The 12,821-nt window shown below is 37.5% G+C and overlaps 1 protein-coding gene across 6 annotated transcripts in view; it reads left to right on the top strand.

Annotated features, from left to right (window-relative positions):
- The window catches only part of LOC109102869 (transcription factor COE3-like), a 107,033-nt gene that overhangs the window by 84,176 nt on the left and 10,036 nt on the right, over nt 1-12,821 (top strand). For all 6 annotated transcript variants that reach the window (XM_042769960.1, XM_042769956.1, XM_042769955.1 and 3 more), the window contains exon 11: nt 2,346-2,434. In XM_042769960.1, the coding sequence (XP_042625894.1) occupies nt 2,346-2,434 (89 nt within the window). The remainder of the gene's footprint in view (nt 1-2,345; nt 2,435-12,821) is intronic.

Below are 12,821 nucleotides of genomic sequence, written 5' to 3'. Positions count from 1 at the left end.
GATGTGTGTCGATGATGATGGGGGACGCGATTCAGACGCGACCTTGCAGTGCTGATGATCAAAATCTTGACAGTAATAGATCTAGTTATGCAAGCATATGAGGAAAGGCTTTTTTGTCTCCTATATGGTGGCTCATTGTGTTGTCCCGTCCCACTGGACAGCTGAAAGAGGAAATCATATTAATCTTTCACTGTTACTTCACACCCCAAAGCAACCTTCTATTTAACATCAGTAGATCTCAGTGGAGTGTGTGATAACCTTCAAACGAGAAACAGAGAAAGAGAGAGAGAGAGGGAGAGAAAAGAGATGTGCAGCCCCACAGCGCCTCCAATAAGGAGATGATTAAATTAATAATAAATATACATCCCTCTATTCGTCTCCTCCAACACACACACACACACACACATACACTCGCCACCTCTTCAGCGAACTGCATTATCTTTCCCTTTTCGCAATCACACGTCAGGCACAGCAAAGACGCGTGGATGGCTGAGAGGAAGGGAGAAAAAAATCAATACAAATTACGACGGAGAAAGTGGCACTGATGGCTAGAATTGCAGCATATGTTTACACTAAATCAGGCAATCTATCTTCATATGGGCTGTGTAATGCAGGCGGGGTCAGGGTTCGGCCCGTGCACACACACTCTCCAATTACTCCCACTTCTCTGTGGGAGGCAGCCGTATCGATTGGCTGAGAGGACAGGGGCCCTGCAGGCAGCCAATGGGGCGCTGGGGTCAAAGTTCAGGGGGATTTTAATAAGAGAAGTAATGGGCTTAATTTCTTGGGGGTGTGATAGAGAGACAAAGCCCTCCCTCTCATGTCCCCTGTCCAACGGTTCATTAAAGTGCAAGTTTTATGGGATTCCTTTGTGAAATTGCTCTCATGAACGCTCTACTTCCGAAGTCCCCGTGTCTCATTCCTTTTCTCTCATCTCATTCTTTCTTTCATTCCCTTCTTCTTTTTATCCTCATCTTTTGTTCTTTAGAGAGTTTTTTTCATTCATCTGTATGTTCGTTTGTTTGTTTGTGTCTGTTCATTCATTTTTTTAAATTCATTCATGTTTGTTCATTTGTGCATTAGTTTGTTCATTTGTTCGTTCGTTCACTCTTTCTTTCTTTCCTTCTTTCTTTTGCTTGTTTTTGTTCACTTATTTGTTCACTCCTTCCTTCGTTATTCCTTTCTTTTTTTTCTTTCTTTTTTATCTCTCCTTCTGTCTTACACTCTTTTTTCCTGACACCTTATATCCAGATGGTGGTGATTATCGCATAGCAGACTGTCCTAAAATGAAACAACAAAACAACGGCACGTAGATCACCTTCTGAGTCTAATCACACTACCATTTGATCAAACTGCAGTTTTCCCGACTTGAAGAAGGAACGTGTTCGTTTCCACAGAGCCTTTCTCAGAGCGTCCTGAGAGACTGTTCCCTCACTTTCACGGGGGCATTGAGTCACAAAGACCCCCAACACACCCCCTCCTCAGCAACCGCTGTCACTCCGCTAGCTCTATTCTCCTCCTCGCTGTGAAACCAGCTCAAACAAATTTGATTTAGCAGCTCGCCGAGACCCATTCCCGAGGAAAGAAAACAAATATTGTTATAATGGTAATAACATCTATTTGCCGCACACGACAAACGGCACCGGGCCCTTTGAAAAGAGACCCCTGCTCCTGCACAGCCAACTTATTCTTATTCATGAAAGCATCGCTTATGCATATTAGTGCAAACTAGGTATTCTACTCGCTAGCATTTGGACTGTCAATCATCCTTACGGAATACAAGAGGCAACAGTGACAAAAGCGGACCGAGCAAGAAGGCTGACAAATTGTCCCCAAAGTCAAATTTGACAGCCTTTTATGATTAATGGGCTTGATTATGGAGAAATATCTCCCTAACTGCTTTCCGGGTGTCTTCCTTCCACCATATCATCACGACAGAGATGGGAAAGAGGGGCTAAGCGGAGGTGCTGTTTGCAGTGAGAGAATGAAATAAACGTGAGCAGGGTTGAGTGAGAAGAAAAGAATTGAATTAGGCAGGAAAGGTTAGAGTTTGGAAAAAAAGAAGTGTAAAGAGGGACAGGAAGGCCATAGGGCCTCAATAAACACTTCATTAAACAAATTCACACAAGGGAAAGCCTGGATTGATGCCACAGAGATGAGCATAAACAAATATACTGTACAGGGAGAAATGTACACAGATGCATGCTGATATTTAACTCTGCTGAACTGTGGGACATAATGGCAGAGAACTCTGGGAAATGGACAAGATGACATAATGGCCTCTTTCTGAGAGAACTGCGGTCAGTTAAATCAAATAAACTTCTTATTTTCGGTTTCTCCCGCAGCTCTGAATGAACCCACCATAGACTACGGCTTCCAGAGGCTACAAAAGGTCATCCCTCGTCACCCTGGAGACCCGGAGAGATTACCTAAGGTAAGTGTGGTTGGCAGAAAATGCTTTTGCTGCATATTTTTCCGATCTATCAAAATCACAGATTTTGTTTTCCCTGGCCGTGCTTTGGATTTACACAAGCTCTCCTGCATTTGAGAGAAACGCTTGACATAAATTTGAAAATAGGTGTAAAGCATTCGCTAGATGGGAGTTGAATATTTCATCCTCAGATTTGGCGTTGCATCTCCAGTCTTGCTGAAAAAGACGAATGTTTTCTTATGTCTGTGAAGCAAACCTTGATTCTGAAAGCCTGAGGGCCTTCTGTTTGATAGCGTAAAAGAGCAGCTCACACTGGCTTGTGAATGAAAAAACAACTGTTTGTGTGATGCTGGCTTTGAGAGGGTGAGATGGAGGTTAGATTGGCGCTGTTTTGCATGCTGGTGGCACATTTCAGCTTTGGGGCAGCAACAAGCAACAAATCAAAGAACAAAGCTGATATGCAATGGGTGCAGACTGTGTGAATATATATATATATATATATATATATATATATATATATATATATATATATATATATATATATATATACATACACAAAACACACACAAAAACAAACAAAAACTCAATGTGCCGTCAGGTGCCCTGGGCGGTTTGCCATCTGGTTAGTATGAAAAGATTATTTTCCCCTAAAAAGGCAGGAAGCTAAGTGAGAGAGATTCTTTCGGGCAGGGCGCTGGTGTAGGAGGGGATCAGATCTGATGCGGACTGACACTTTAAAACAGCTGCCAAATTGAAACCATTTATCAAAATCTGACATCTGAGATCCAGTCACCAAAAAAGCAGTTTATTTGTAAATTGATACTAATAGTGAGCATACATTGTCTGGCCGCTTTGATGCTGCGATATGTGGCAAAGGGAGACCGCCAGCTATCACCTCTTATATACTTATACATTCAAGAGGAAAACTCAATAAGAATGTAGACAGGTGTTTTCAGGCCGTCTTTTTTCTTTTCCCAGTGCCTCAGTTTTTTGACACAGTCCTATAAATAAATAACCACGTAAATACATAAAGCAGTAAGTAGGTAAATAAATAACTAAGTGAATGAATAAGTAATCAAGCATGCAAATAAGTAAATCAAAAAAAAAAAATAAATAAATAAATATAAAGTTTGGTAAATAACTATTCCAAGCTGTTATATTTTATATATATATACATATAGATATATATATATATATATATATATATATATATATATATATATATATATATATATATATATATATATATATATATATTATATATATATATATATATATTATATTATTATTATTATTATTATTATTATTATTATTATTATTACACACCCACACATATACATATATACAAAATAAATAAATATATAAGATCTAAATATGGAAATATACATAAATACACACACACATTTGCTGATTGACTGTGTTTTAGCATATACTTGACTCCTTCCAAATCCTTGATCAGATCTACAGTGTGTGTGCCAGTGATGGCCCCAGCATTTAGAAACCCAGCTGTGTTTGTCTGACGACCTTTGCTGGGGCCAGGCATGTATCAGGTTTATCTATAATTTCATTTCCAGTCCCGGGTTTGGCCGTGAGCACACACCTCTCCATCCAGATAGATCAGGAATATGGATGTGATTCAGGACGCTGCTCTGTCCCGCAGGCAGCTGTGTTTCTCGCTGGCATTTGGGACAGACGTTCACAAGCGGTCCCAGGTTACCGTAAAGTTAATGACCTGTGAGATCCACTCTAATGGACACCTGGATTATGTTGTGTCTTATAAACATGAGAAGGGGGGTCTTTCTTAGGAACTGTTTCCAACACAAGAAAAATTAATGCACACTGGATGAACTGAAAAAGTCCTGTTTGCATGCTGAAATATTGGTAGATGGGCTTTCTGCTCAGTCAGAGAGAATATGCACTTTATGTACATGTGGCTGTTCCCAAAAGCCCTGGACAAAGCAGATAGAGGAGACTAGAGCGAGTTGTCACAGTTTGTACTTGAGTGTGTTTAGTCAGTTTCTCAACAGATGCAAATCTTGACCCTAAAATGCAATTGAACTTTAAAAACTTTTTACACACACTGATCTTTTGTGACAACATGCCTCAATGGTAAGGTATATTGTTACACTATATGGGGTAAATTAAAAGAATTTGATTTACAGACATTAAACTATGTGAGGTAAAATATATACTATACTATACTATACTATACTATACTATACTATACTATACTATATGAGGTAAACAGCAAAATAATTAATAAATAAAATGTAAAATGAAACAAAACAGCCAGTGTTTTGGTCAATAAACAGATTAGAACATTTAAAATACACGTGATTGCTCATTTTAATTTTAGTTTATAGAATAAAATTCTAAATTCTAATTCTAATTCAAAATAAAGAGTGTTTTACATGTTTGAAACCAACATAAAAAGATAGTGATAAAGAAAATATACATTTGTGCAGTTGGATTTTTCACTCAAAAACCTTATACAGTTATCATTCAGATTTTGTCCTTGTGACAGCTAGCCCCGTCTTCCTTTTCATTTATTCCTGTTCATTCTACTATGTACCATTTTTAAGAGGATGTAGATTATTGACTTCCTTTGCCTTGTCATATTGGCACATTTTACTTTATCAGTTGCTCTTTATTAGCACAATAAGCTTTAATGTGTGTGTGCAAGTGGCAGGTTGCTGTTGTAATGTTGTATATGTATGCATGTGTGGTGGACCTCTGTTCACCAGGCTCAGTGTGTGAATGTGATTTATCATTGTTAGGGGACCTGTCGGATGGCTTGCTCTCCCGGGTCAGCTGATCTGCTCTCGCCGGGCGCTTGAGAACCATCCTCCCATAATTGAGCCCCTGGAAAGAAAGCAAGGGGAAAACGGGAGGAAGAAAAGATAGGAGGAAGATAGAAACAGGCTTGTCAGGAGACAGCCTTCAGGGTTAGAGAGCCGAGAGCTGGGCCAATCTAGAGTCAAACAGACTCACCTTGTTACCTGTGCTGAATGAACTGTAGCGCATCTGAGCGACTCCTCGTGACCCATTCACCCACATACATTTCACACACACACACAAACAGCGGGGGGCCAGGAGTGTTGAGAAGGTTTCATGCTGTGATGCTGTGCTGTGGAGGTCTGTGAAAAGGAAAGGAAAGGAATACAGCATCTCAATGCACCATAACACGTGCTCTCTGCCTTTTGGCAGGTAGAGTGAAGAGATTAACATGCAGACATGAATCCAGCTCATCCAGAACACCTCTCAGGGGAGGGAGCCGCTCACATACCTCCCCGAGCGAATCTCTCGTAGAGTCCAAACCCTTTCTGGCCTGTCTCTTAAAAATAAAGGTTTCAGTTAGAACCGAAAAGAGTTTTACTGACCGGAGTTCCACAAAGAACTTTTTTATATTTCATAGTTCTCAGATGATGCTAATGCTAAAAACAATGCAAAATGCAAATAATGAAATGCAACTGTGCATATGATTGCTCATAGTTAGGATAATAAAAAAGGCATTTTTTAAAAGGGAGGGAGATATCTTTTGTTTTTGACCTTAGGGATGCATCGAAACAAACTTTATAGTACTTTAGTGCACATTTTATACATTATTTGTTAATACGGCCAATACTAAAGCAATAAGTGTTATTTTAATATTATCTATGTACTATTAAAGTTTTATTAATTTTTTTAATTAGCGCATATTTTATATTTTCAGTTTTCATTATTATTTTTTTATGTGTTTTTGTCATTTTTATTTTGTGAATATGACTAATTAGGGATATTTTTATTTCAGTCTCCGGTTTAGTGTAGTTTTAGTTTTTATTTATTTCCAGTTAGTGATTTTAGTGCTTCAGCATAAAATTCAGTTAGTTTCCAGGGCAACATTTCTAATTTTCAGTTAGTTTTAAAATGTTATTTTATTTCAGCTTTCTTTCAATAAACAAAAATGTTTTTAGTAGTCATACTTCTGCTGTTGTATGTATCATAGAGCTTTTAAGGTTAATAATTTTGCAAGATGTCCTACATGTTGATGTTTGACTAACTGTACAGAGGCTAGTTAAGTTGGAAGACCAAAGAACATTGTGTAAGGGTGAAATTACCAACATATTTTTATTTAGTTGACCCCACTGAAAGTCATATGATTTCTGATCTGAAATCAGATCAGAATCTCTGAGAATATCCTGATCTGAAAAACATAATTAATTAAAATAACATTTATTAATTGTTAATACTGTACTGTACTATTTAGTGTCCTAAGAACCAAATAGACAACTCAAGATACCTAGAAAAATTATTTTTCATGTCAAGAGGGTCTTAGGAAGCTGCAAAGAAGAGTATACGGAGGACCCAGAAATCACAAAGTGGGACAGTTCCTCCAATCGCTGACCCTGCAGAGGATCACTCAGAGTCCTCTTGGTAGCACAAGAGTGACTCCTGCCTTGTCCTTAACCTGTGACGCAAGGGATCCTCTGTAAGGTCCCATCACCTGATCCCCAGCATTGCCTGGGGCTCCCGGGTGAGGAAGAGAGGGTGTCAAATTTGGGCTTTGCAAAGAAAGTCCACCACCCTAGAGTAATAAAGATCACAGGATGACTAATTGTATGCCTGGCAGGCAGCAGATCTTTACACCTCAACAGTCAGCTAATAAGACAAAAGGCCCAGCGCCTGTCTCTCCCAGGGCCAGGTGGCACACCTCTGGAGCCCAAAGCGAGGTCAGGTGCTTAGGCCGTCCGGCTGTAATCATCAGCGGGTCTACTTGAGGGCAACTGCCACCTTATCAATCATTGATTGCATTTCATTAGGGGTTCAACAGAGTGAGTACTGAGCCTCGAAGTGATATTGAGGTTATAGTGCAGCTTGACTACAGGGAACGCCGTGCTGATTTGTGTTGGCACACTTAATTTGAGAGGGAACGTGCTGGACTTTTTGTTTGGGCAGAGAAAGTGTGATGTGAAATAGTTTGTAGAGACATGTGAGGGGTACGTGTGTAAAGTAGCCGCAGGTCGTTTTATAGACGCCACATAAATAATGAAGTAAAGCTAAGTCCACTGAGCAGAACTGTGAAGTTTATTTACCTTGTGGCTGTTTGAAGATATTTTATACCTCTCTCTCTTGCTTATTCGTTTTTCTTTATACCTCAAGTTCTTATATTTCTCAAATTGTTTACTAATACTAATTATTATTTATATTAATAAGCTGTATTATTAATATTAATTTTAGCTGTTGCAGTATAATAACAAAATCTACAAAAAAAAAAAAAACTACATTTTTACATTTCTCATAGAAAAAGTGAGTGGAATGTTTGCAGTGGAGAGTGTTCTGGGTTGGTGTTGTTAGGTGGTTGCTCAAGTCTATGGGACTTTTTTGACTTTTATTGTCCACCAGGCAAATATTGATGACTTAAAGGGATAGTTCAACCAAAAATGATAATTCTGTCATCATTTACTCACCCTCATGTCGTTCCAAACCTATATGAGTTGCTTTCTTATGTTTCTTATGAACATGAAAGATATTTTGAAGATTGCTGGTAATCAAACAATTGGTGGTTGCCATTGACTTCCATAGTATTTTTTTTTTTCCTACTATGGAAGTCAGTGGCAACCACCAACCGTTTGATTACCAGCAATCTTCAAAATATCTTCTTTTATTTTTAACATAAGAAAGCAACTCATACAGGTTTGGAACGATATGAGGGTGAGTAAATGACAGAATTTTACATTTTGGGTGAACTATCCCTTTAAGTTTATACTTATAGTTAGTTGTTTGATCAGATCTCTAACTTAAAGGAAGAAAGAAATTTTAGAACTGAACCAATTAGTCATATTTGACCTTTAAAAATTCCTTTATCAAATTAAAGTTCATATCACAAACTCAGAACATACAGACTAGCAATATATTTGTATTTGTCAGTGTGTGTGTGAAGATGTGAATGGCTAAGCAAGTGTGTGTGTGTGTGTGTGTGTGTGTGTGTGTGTGTGTGTGTGTGTGTGTGTGTGTGTGTGTGTGTGTGTGTGTTTTTACGTAAGTGCTTGTGTGTGCGTTCATGTTGTGCCAAAGGGCCCATGGCAGGGTATCGTAGCCAGCGAGCATCAGAGACATTAACTAACTTCTGTTTTATAATGGAGATTAATGAACTGAGCCGTGGCCAGGGGGAAGACAGGACAGGAGAGGAGAGCAAAGGAGAAACAGGGTATGAAAAAGAAGAGAGAGAGAGAGAGAGAGAGAGAGAGAGAGAGAGAGAGAGAGGGGTGTGCTGCCAGTGCCAAGGCCGTGTTAGTGACAGATTGTCCACTGGGTGTGGATGGCATAGTGCTGTTGAACGTGGGACAGGTCGGGCGACTGGGGCTGGACACAGGGAACTGCAGCAGGGAGCCAGACTGGAACAAGAACCCCATACCTGGACAGCATCAGGCACGAGAGCATTGGAGAACCAAACCATGGAGACACGTACAGATGGACAGAGAAGGGGAGGGAGTACTGATGCATATAATAAAGAAATACCCACAAGAACACCATAAGAGAGAGACAACCAGACGTACAGTAAAACAAGAAATAGGAATTCTTTATGAACAGGTGCACACACACTTAAAGCAAAGCACTCATAAACACACACACACACACACACACACACACACACACACACACACTGTACAGTAAATGATGCATAAAACTGGGTGTGATAACAGTTATGCAAAAAAAAAAATGACAAATAATGAAATATATATATTTCATAATATATATAACATTATATATATATAGTTGTTGTTGTATAGATTGTTCTATATGTTATTTCATTTAAGTTAACATTTATTATATTTCAAGTAACACATTTTTTTAATGGTTTTAATTTTAGTTTTAGTTAAATTTAATAACCCTGGATTAAAGTGAGTAAATACTTCACAAGATGTCTTTATTATGGGAAATGTACAGTAATGATGCTGTTGAGTCTTGCTTTATGTGGGTTTCAAGGTGCTCTCTTGTTTGTGTTCTGTTATAATTATATCTTTTTATAATTTTTTTTTTACAAATAGAGTCCTTACTCATTACACTTTAACTAATGTAAAGGTTGAATAAATACATTAGATTGAATAATGCAAGAACAACAGAGCACAAGGTCTCAGCTTTAAAAGGGACTCTCTCTCTCTAGCTCTCTCTCTCGCCCCATGTTTGTCATTGACTTGAGCCATCTGTGAGGATCGTTACAGCTCGTTGTTGATTGGCTGGGGGAGGACTGTTAGTTCTAAGGTCATATTTTGTCGTGGGAAATGCAAGTCAATGAGGATGAGGAGGAAGCTTAGTGCCCCCCATTTCCATATGCCCCCCAGTCCTCTCTTGCGTGCGTGTATGTTGTACACTACCACGCAACACAGTCCCAGTTGAGCTCTTAAAGCTAAACTCCAAAGGAATATCACAATATTCTGTGGTTTCCTGAGCCTGTTTCTGCCTCTCCGCCTGATCTGAAGGCCACTGTTGTTCTTCCTCGTAAATGTAACAGTTTCCACACAGTGTGTTCAGAAACTCAGCCAGAAAGTGTTCAATTTCAGGGCCTCGTGGCCAGGCATAAAACAGTCACTAAGAGCTGCACTTCACAGATGCAGGCCCTGCTTATGTTTGCATGACATAGATGTGAGAAACCTGAGCTAATGTTCCAGCATGAGTTTTACATTTCTGCATGTGTGTATTTGTGTATTTTAGGTCCATTTGTGTGTGTTTGTTTCTGGCCTAGAAACAGTTTTGGGGAAAAAATGTCTAAAAGTGCCCTAGAAAAGTCTGATTTGTTTTGTAACTTGAAATGGTTTATAAAGAGATTAAATAATGTCTTTATTCAGTTCTAAAAAAAAGATTTAAGCTTTATTTTAAGGTAAGTTTAATTGATAGTTTATAGTGTATATAATTAATAATATGGTTATAATTTATATTATTAAATTATTTTTATTTTGTTTTATTTATATTAAATTATTTTTAATTAAATATATTTCCCTATTACTTATTTGAGAGCTAATGTTCTTTATTCACTACTAAAAAGGTTCAGATTTATTTTAAAGTTACGAAAAGTTTAGATTTTACTTTATTTGTACTTAAATTTATTTACTTATTATTTAAACTATGTTGTATTTAGTTGAATATTTTTCACACTTTTTTGGGAAGTCAACAAATGACAACAATTCACCGAAAAGTGAGATTTACTTTAAGATTTTATTTTCTCACTTAAAATTTTTATTATTTGCATGTCTTATTTAGTTTAAAATTTGTTTTTTAATGCTATTTATATATAATAACAAGTTACTAAATGTAACAATCAACATTAACACTTACAGTATGTAAATAAAACTGCCAAACAGTGTAAACAGTAAATACAACACAACCTCATTAATTTTTCATGCCCTGGTGCATTCTGGGAACACCAGCATTGTAAAGCTACATGTATTTTACTAGACTTTATACCTTTGGAATATACTCCTATTTGTCAATAAATATTACCAGGTTTTTATGTTTTTTTTTTTTTTTGGGGGGGGGGGGGGGTCGAGACAGTACTTGAGGGTTGTAAATATAACAAATAATCTTGAGCAATATTTACAGGAATGTAAGTTTTTATTTCAACATGAATAATGTAGAATTAGCATAATATTTCTATTGTGAGTGTGTGTACAGACACAGGCTGTTGTTCTCACAGTACAGTAATGATAGGTTTGCCAGCAACCCCAGCTGCCTCTTACCTGGCAACACTTGAGGGAGAAAAACAACTAGAACTTCCCCTCTTCATCTCTCTCTCTCTCTCTCTCTCTCTCTCTTTCCCTCTTTCTCTCTCTCCTCCTAACATACTCACTCACTCACTCAGTTGTTTCCACTTTATTTGTGCACATTTCCCTCACTTTGTCTTCTTCTGTCTTCTCTCCATCCCTTGAGTCTTTTTTCCTTTGTTTTCTTCCAACCCTTTCCCCCTTTGCTCATCTTTCAGCACTGTTTTCTGTCTGCATCTCTCACTTTCACCTCTCGTCATGAGATTTACAATTACTCTGCCATTTCCTCTCTTTGTCCTGCTCTCTGCCAACCTGTTTTTTTTTTCTGCCATTTTATCCCGATTTTATGAACTGCATCTGTAGTTCTTTGGGTTAATCTTTTCTCTCTTTTTCTGTGTTTACGCTATACTTTCATCTGTCTTTCTCTTTGTTTCCCGTTCTCTTCTCATACAGTCATGTGAAGTGTGTGTGTGTGCGTGTGTGAGTGGGGGGTGGTAGGTTTCAGTGTAATACCCCAGGGAGCTCCAGTAGAGGTTGCCATAATACCAGCTCTGGCTTCCTCTGTATCACCTCCACACCTACATTTCTACATTTATCTACAGTGTATACTAGGCTTGTCATTTTATACATTTATGACTTTCTTTCTTCTGTGGGACACAAAAACAGATGTTTAGCAGAATGTTTGAGTGGCTCTCTTCTTTACAATGAAAGTAGATGGTTACCAGGGTCTCTTAAGCTTTAAAAGCAGAAAAACACACTATAAAGCATAAGGTCCCTATGTGCTATATTAAAAAATTGTTCTGAAAATTGTTTCTTTGTGAGAGAAGCGGATTGAAAATTAACTCATTTTTCACAGAACAACCTTGCATTGATAGCTGTGTTCACTTTTAATTTCAATTTTCTGTTTATTTATATTTTGATTGAATTTTAGTCAGCAAGTTTTTTATGATTAAATTAATCAAAAGTGACAGACATCTTTTGCAACAATATAAATGTCTTTATTATAAATTAAAATAAATGCTGTTATTTTAAAATTTCTATGCATCAAAAAATTACTGAGAAAAAGTATTACAGTTTTCATAATTATATTAAGCAGCACAACTGTCATAATAAAATATTTTCTGAGCACCAAATCAGCATATTAGAATTATTTTTTATGGATCATTTGACATTGAAGACTGGAGTAATGATGCTAAAAATTCAGCTTTGTCATCATAGGAACAAACTGCATTTTAAAATATATTCTAATAGAAAACAGCTATTTTAAATAGCAACAATATTCCACACATTGTGGAATATTGTGTATTTCTGAGCAACAACATTTTTTCAGTGGGACAAGACATGTATATATTCATTATTTCTTTGCAATCATGTGTACTGATAAGCTCATAAAAACATTGAGTAGAAATTACAGAAATTATTGTAAAAAGTTAAATAGATGGAAACAATGTGATGATTTGATGCTTTTATATGAAGTGGAAAGGAGGTGCCGCGGGTGTGAAGACTTTAATTCAGTACAGATGTAGCAGATGGAAAATAAGTATGCACAAGAAGCCATTGAAAGATGCTTATATCCTGTCTTAGTTTTGGTACTCTTAGTAAGACCAGAGTGAGAGTCTGTGGGCCAGTGGAGATGTGTGACTTACACAGGA

This window comes from Cyprinus carpio, chromosome A14 (assembly GCF_018340385.1).
Source record: "Cyprinus carpio isolate SPL01 chromosome A14, ASM1834038v1, whole genome shotgun sequence".
Lineage (NCBI taxonomy): Eukaryota > Metazoa > Chordata > Actinopteri > Cypriniformes > Cyprinidae > Cyprinus > Cyprinus carpio.
This window is presented reverse-complemented; position numbering and strand designations above follow the sequence as displayed.